This window comes from Gekko japonicus, unplaced genomic scaffold, assembly GCF_001447785.1.
Source record: "Gekko japonicus isolate JY-2015 unplaced genomic scaffold, Gekko_japonicus_V1.1 scaffold3232, whole genome shotgun sequence".
NCBI lineage: Eukaryota > Metazoa > Chordata > Lepidosauria > Squamata > Gekkonidae > Gekko > Gekko japonicus.
Window position 1 is genome coordinate 80113 of NW_015167153.1, and position 7269 is coordinate 87381.

The 7269-nt window shown below is 39.5% G+C and overlaps 1 protein-coding gene across 1 annotated transcript in view; it reads left to right on the plus strand.

Annotated features, from left to right (window-relative positions):
* DYNC2H1 (dynein, cytoplasmic 2, heavy chain 1) overlaps nucleotides 1-7269 on the plus strand; it is a 132967-nt gene that overhangs the window by 38978 nt on the left and 86720 nt on the right. Inside the window, exons 23-30 of the mRNA XM_015413100.1 lie at nucleotides 1385-1540; nucleotides 1633-1747; nucleotides 2463-2633; nucleotides 4114-4496; nucleotides 4786-4918; nucleotides 5019-5136; nucleotides 6005-6117; nucleotides 6218-6337. Of these exons, the coding sequence (XP_015268586.1) occupies nucleotides 1385-1540; nucleotides 1633-1747; nucleotides 2463-2633; nucleotides 4114-4496; nucleotides 4786-4918; nucleotides 5019-5136; nucleotides 6005-6117; nucleotides 6218-6337 (1309 nt within the window). The remainder of the gene's footprint in view (nucleotides 1-1384; nucleotides 1541-1632; nucleotides 1748-2462; nucleotides 2634-4113; nucleotides 4497-4785; nucleotides 4919-5018; nucleotides 5137-6004; nucleotides 6118-6217; nucleotides 6338-7269) is intronic.

The window sequence follows — 7269 nt, forward strand, 5'->3', positions numbered from 1 at the left end:
CATCTGTAAGAATGCGAATACCAACATGGGACATCACATTCTGTCTTCGGCTACGCAGTGAAGGACCTGCCAGCACCCTCCTCCAGGTAGGCCACTGCTCGCTAATCTCCCATGGGTGTGAAGCACAGAGACCACGTCGAAGATAAACAGGTTGCTTACCTGTAACTGGTGATCTTCGAGTGGTCATCTGTGCATTCACACCACCCGCCCTCCTTCCCCGCTGCTGTCAGCTTCTACATTTTCAATAGGGGTTGATTTGCGGTGGTCTGAAGGAACTGGCGGGATGTCCACGCCCTCCCCTCTGGGCATGCGCGGTGGGGTGTCTGGGCGTGAAAATCCGTTAAAAGAGCTTGCTACAATGCCGATCGATCCAGCGCGTGCGCACTAGATCCCATGGGTGTGAATGCACAGATAACCACTCGAAGATCACCAGTTACAGGTAAGCAACCTGTTTTTCATTCAAGAAATGCTTCAGGCTGCTCACCAGTGGTCACTACATTCGATTAATGCACGTGGCATCTGTAAACAGTAACAGTAAACAGTAAGTGAAAGTCCCTCATTCCTGTCCTGACCTGGATAGTCCAGGCATGTCCGACCTCATCAGTTCTCCGAAGTTAAGCAGGGCCGACCCTGGCAAGTATTTGAATTGGAGACCTCCTAGGAATACCTGGGCCGGGAGGCAGAGGCAGGCTATCAAGCCACTTTTCTGAATGTTCTCCATGCTCCAGTAGGAGTCCCTAGAGGTCGCCATGACTTCCAGGCATGGGTGCACACATACACACACGCACACACACAAAAATGCAAAAAATACCAAATAAATAAAAATCCCTCATTCCAATACTTAATTCAGGCCAAAGGAGGGGGGGGGAACCCTGTTGAGCCTGGAAAGTTCATGCTATAGTGCAATATCAGGAGGGTGTCATTCAGGGCGAAAATAATTTCATCTTATGTAGGGGAAGCCATGGTGAAGCAGAGTAATGCTGGCACATCTGTTTCCATCCCGTATACTTGCTGATCAACTGAGGGAGAAAGAAGCAGGATTCTGTAACTAATCTAGAGTTAAATTACAAGACATGTATTAGCATCCTTTTCAACAGATAGTTATGGAATGAAATTCTCATTACCTTTGAGTATATGGGGTCTTTGTGTACATATCCATAGTGTATACATTTACAGCAGTTTTGAATTTTTCATATGCCCAAGGAGTAATCAGATTATTTTCAATTATTTTTAAAAAGGGACCATTGCATTCTTTAGCGCATGATCGTATAAAGGTGATTAGTGGTAGTTTGGGATCCATCTAATCCCCTGTGCGCTCTCTAATGGAAAAGTGTATCGGCTCTTATTTCTAGTACAGTTTTATCAGTACAGTTTCCTTCTTCAGCAATGACTGTCATCACTTTGAATTAGAAGAGCCTGATTTCCTTTTGGCTGATGAAGTACGCCGAGACATCGATACTTGTGCAGAAGTTTGGGCACTGTATGAACAATTCTATGAAGGCTTCCAAGAAAAAGCCAATGAAGACTGGATTACGTTTAGGTCTGACTTTGTTTCCAGACTATTGTGTATATTACTCCTTTGTGACAGTACTTGTGTCGTGATGAACTTGCTTACATTTATATTTCATGCAGGAGCAAAACCTATTTATTTGAGGAATTTTTACTAAGCTGGCACGACAAACTGAGGAAGATTGAAGAGCACACTATAATGACCGTGAAGCTACAAAAAGAAGTTGATAAGTACAAAGTAAGATCCTTTAATAAGAAAGCAAAATAAAGCCAATAGAAATTACAATGCTTGGAAGCATCTGAAAAGACATCTGCTAGATATTTGTGAGAGAGATTGACTAGATATATAATGGGTTGAATCCTGCCAGCTTTTCCTCTGGCAGAAGCAGATTATTTCCCCTTCTCTCAGCAGCCCCTTTTTAATCCCTGAAAAAGCGGTGTCAGAGATCCAGGCTAAAAGGTGCATGGGATTGGGGAAGGTTACAGTGAGAAATGAAAATAGGTGAGATTCACCTCTTACCAAGCAGAAAGCTGACATGATCAAACCTAATGAATTATGCCTTCATCCACACAGTTATATGATTTTTGAGATCCATTCCAGACTTTAGAATATAATAATTTACTTAGTAACATATTTATATCCTACCTTTCCTGTGGCTCATAGTGGTTTAACAAATTTATTGTTAAAGTACCATAATTTAAAACCAACATGTCAGTGTAAATATTTTTTTTACTTTAGCATGGCTCATTGAAGTAACTCTTTCAAAATATTTGCACACCTTGCTTTGCTTAAAAGTGAAATAAGATTATTATTACAAAAGTAGTAGTATTAAATTAGATGTTACTAGTGCATATTAGGGAATTTTAAAATTTATTCATGGTATCATAATGTAATAATAATCTACTTATGTCTATCTAGGTATATTCAGAGATTATTTTATTTTTTGTCACAGATGGCACTTCCTGTCCTGAAATACGTTAGAGGAGAACACCTCTCTTCAGATCATTGGCTGGACCTCTTTCGGATTCTTGGTCTTCCTAGGGGCACGAGCCTAGAGAACCTGTTGTTTGGAGATCTGTTAAAAGTAGCAGATGTCATTGTGGAAAGAGCAGCGGAACTTAAGGTAACTTTCAGAGTCTTAGTCCAGGTCACTTCTTAGTAGTTTAGTTGCCTGTTATAGAATATCCTCAGATTTTCAGTGTGGTTTATCTCGGTCTGTAAAATAATCTTCAGTTTAGATGTATTAAGATTACTGTGACATAGGCCTCATTTCTGTTCCCAGCACATGTGCATGTTTTCTTTCTGTTGCATCAACCATATCTTCATGATTTGATCTCAGATTGGGAGACAGTTTTTGAAGATCCATGCTGTGAACCTGAAAATTATTTGGAGAAGTTATTAGTTTGATTTTCAAACACTTTGGTAGCATTGGATAGTTCTGTATTTTTGTGTCACAGAAGGTCACACATCTGTATTTCATTGTAGTTTACAAATATAAGAAAACACAACATTGAAACATGGCTGATTTTCATGAGCTTCCATCTTGCATGGCAACAATAAACATATATGTAGTACTAGCCTGATACCCGTGCTTCGCTATGGTATTTTAAGTTCCGTAAATCCAGTTATAATACTGATGACTGAAATTTGAAATGTGACATTTGTTGTAGGAATTCTAACAGAGAAGACTGTAGTGTAAGAAATGAAGGGAGACATACATCCTTTTTTTTTTTTTTCTGTACTGAAAGACCTCTCTCTAGACCATATTGGTGGTTCTGCCCTCAGGTGCTAGGATCACCAGGCTGCTTGATGAGCTCACTCTGGAGCAGGCCACATAGAACTGTCCATTTAAGAAGTAGTCAAAAGGGGGTCTTTGTTTTCAGAAATTTCTTGGGGGGGGGGGGGGGGATTGACGTCATGGTAGGAATGCACTCCCTTATTTTGGGTTTCTTGGTGCAGGGGTTTGGCCTGGGCATTAAATTTGGGGAGAGGGCACTCCCCCCCCTTTTTTTACAAAAATGCTTCTCATTTATGTTACATTTTAGAACTGGGACATAACTACATATTCAAAACACCATTCAAGCAATCAGATATTAAGCAAGTTCATATGAACCAGTTTTCTAGAACCCACATTGTGAGAAGGAATACTGGCAGGTGAAGGGTCTAGAGGCCAAGGCCCATCATGGCGATGCCGCAGCGGCCAGGAGGCGGTAGTGGCAGCATGGGCTTCCTTGGCCTGCAGGCCCAAGAAGGGATCATGGCAGTGCAGCGGCTTGAGCCATAAAATCCTGGCCCCAAATATTCCTGCATTTTCAAAAAATTTGGGACCCAATTGCTGGTATTCCAGAAAACCCAACTATCACTCTGGATATGAACGTATAAAAAATCAATAAGGAAATATCTGAGATGGGTAACCGCAAGAGTCCAATAGCATCATAAAGACTAACAAAATTTGTGGCAGGATATCAGCTTTTGTGTGCATGCACAAATTCATGTCCCTATATTGTACTGATTTTTACACTGCATTTCCTAACCGTCCAAAATCCCTCTTTCTTTTGGTGTAATCCTTTGGTTAAAAATATGTCATTTCTGCATTAAAACAGGATTTGAACAGCCGGGCTCATGGTGAGGTCAGTATTAGAGAAGCCTTGCGTGAACTTGAACTCTGGGGAGTCGGTGCCATCTTTACATTGACAGATTATGAAGACAGCCACAGTCGGATGATAAAACTAATTAAGGACTGGAAAGATATCGTCAATCAGGTGGGCGATAATCGCTGCCTTCTTCAGTCACTAAAGGATTCTCCGTATTATAGAGGTTTTCAAGATAAAGTTTTTGTTTGGGAGAAGAAGCTTGCTGAGTTGGATGAGTACCTGCAGAATTTAAACCAAATTCAGAGGAAGTGGGTCTACTTGGAACCCATTTTTGGTCGTGGAGCTTTACCAAGAGAACAAGGCCGTTTCAACAGAGTAGATGAAGACTTTAGGTTGGTATTATTTTGCACTCAAATTAATCTCATTATTCTCAGAAGAATAATATGCCTGTTGTGAGAATACTATGAAGGAGAGTAGACGGATGTAAGCCATTTGGGATCTGTGGGAGAGAAAACTGGGGTATAAATAAAGTAAACAATTAAAAGAAATTAATGTGTTTTAACATTATGGGACTGAATTCACAGTTTTATAGCAATATAGTTAATTATTGCTGGCATTTGACCCTTTAGGCTAAAAAAGCATATAATTACATATTTTTACACCATGGTGGTTTTTTTAAAGATCAATATTGGCTGATATCAAGCAGGACAACCGAATAATATCCCTGAACTCTCGAGCAGGAATAAGAAATGCCTTGGTGACTATTCTTGACCAACTTCAAAGATGCCAGAAATCCTTAAATGAATTTTTGGAGGTAACATTTCCACTTTTAATGTAGTAGTTCCTAAAAGCATAGAGTCCTATCTCCCAGCTGAAACATAACACATCTTATTCCTTTTTTTTTTCCTTAACAGGAAAAGCGTTCAGCATTCCCTAGATTCTATTTCATTGGGGATGATGATCTTCTAGAAATCTTGGGACAGTCCACTAATCCGTCTGTTATCCAGTCTCACCTTAAGAAACTTTTTGCTGGTAAGCTGGGATCCATCCCAGTGCAACAATTAAAGAGGTTTAATATCAATACAAGGCTCTTGAGCTTGCACACATGTGGTAGTTGCCCAGCATTTAAAATAAATCCACAAAGGTTTTATGCCCACATATTTGGGCATTAGAATCAGCTTCCAGTGTACAAACAATTCCCTATCTGATAGACTGGAGATTAATATGAGTTGCCTGCAATGGATGAGGAAAAATTGTTAAGAAGCTTGTATTTGTCCATTTAAGTGCAGGGAGCACTGGGAGAGGTATTTTATTGGTTTCTAGGAATTGAAGACTTTTATATCATCTTTGGTGACAATAACCTTCCCTTAGAGATTTTAATTTAATATATCTTTTAGGGACATTCTGCATATTGGAAAATTGCAATCTTTGCTTCTACAAAACTTTTCTCCCCAGAATTATGCTTTTTGCAAATTCCATGCCCTTTTATTCAGGCCTATTAGTAACTGTTAATGAAATTGTCAATAAACTTACATACTCAGTTAAAGTAATGAGGGAAAATAATAGCCTCTCACTGTCTAACAGCCAGTGCCTTACACCTGGCCTGTGAACAGTAAAATCCTGAGACACCAAGATTCTCCCAGCCTGCCAAGTCATATCTGTATTTTCAATGTAATACCTTACTTCAAGGCTGAATAAACATCCCACAGCTAGCTGGAATCTCTTAGAAAAAAAAACAACTGTCTGTGAAGGCTTGGCAAGTTTTGGATATTCTGAGTATTCAGACAAAGAAGAAAACCAAAAATTGTAGGAGAGGCTCTGACCAGTGCTGTCACTCTGTAACCATCTTGCTATAGGATCACATACTCAGTTGTAAATACTGTCCTACTTTAATTAACAGGCATTCACAGTGTAAGCTTTGATGATGATTTTAAACACATACTCGCGATGAAATCCTTAGAGGGCGAAGTTGTACCTTTCAAAAATAAAATCCTCCTGTCGAATGATGTTGAGGTAAGAGTGTAAGTTCCAAGTTATAAAAAACGTTTGAGGAAAAAAAGTGTTCGTTTATTATTTGTGACATTGGTCTGATTTTTTTTTTTTTAATGTTTAGGTTTGGTTAAACAAACTGTCTTCAGAGATGAAGGAGACACTGAAGCAATTATTGATCAACTGTGTGACTATTGGGAAAAGATCACACGGTTCTATTGATCCATCATTTTTCCCCTCACAGGTAATATCCTCCCCCCCCCTTCAGCCCAATAGCTATTAAAACCATGTAAGAAGAAACCTACTTGGAAGAACAGCCAATTTAAAAACAGAACACTTTTGCTATGCACTTTGCCTGTTGACAAGCTCAGAACGAGGTCTGCCTAAAACGATTTTAATGAAATGTACCTCCTGGTGTTTTTTCGTAGTTAACCTTTGAAGGTCATGTACAGCTTGCAGAGGAGATTTTACTAAAAATGGGGAAACGTTTAGCAAAATAGTGCAAACGTTATTCAGGTAGCTATATGTAAGATTTAATGGATACCTCTAAATGTGTATTATTCATAAGCCTTTTCCGCTGTCATTGCCTAGACTCTGCTCCAACAAAATGCCATCCTAGGCATAACTAGGCTTGGACTCTGTGCAACCTGCAGGCTGGTCAAAAGTCTCCAAGGCTTCTGTAGCTTATTGAAAAATCACCTTTTCTTTCAGCCAAAACCTGCAAGTCTGGGGCAGACTGCTCCAGGCTTGGAGCTGCTGTGAGAATGCCTACCTGTTGTAAATCCCATCTATGCCTTGTGCTTGCTAGAACACCTTCAGAAGAAATGTTCACAGAGTGTATGTTTTTTGTTTATACCCTTAACCTTTTGCACTCAAACCATATGAATCATTAGTAGGTTAATCTACCCTGTAAACATTCATCTCACTTTGAACCTTCAGGTAATCATAATCCTTTATATTCTTATGGAATCAGTTCTTAAAGCAGTAGTTTTCAACCTTTCATATTTTATGTTCTGCCATTCACTCTGCCAACTAACCTGAGTCTGACTGTGATAGAAACAAAAGGCCTTTCCCCCCCTGATAAGGACATTTATATATTTGCAAGTATTCTGTTCCTATATGATTTATGATAGGTGTTAAGGACATAAAAATATTGCAGAAGCACAGTGCATAATC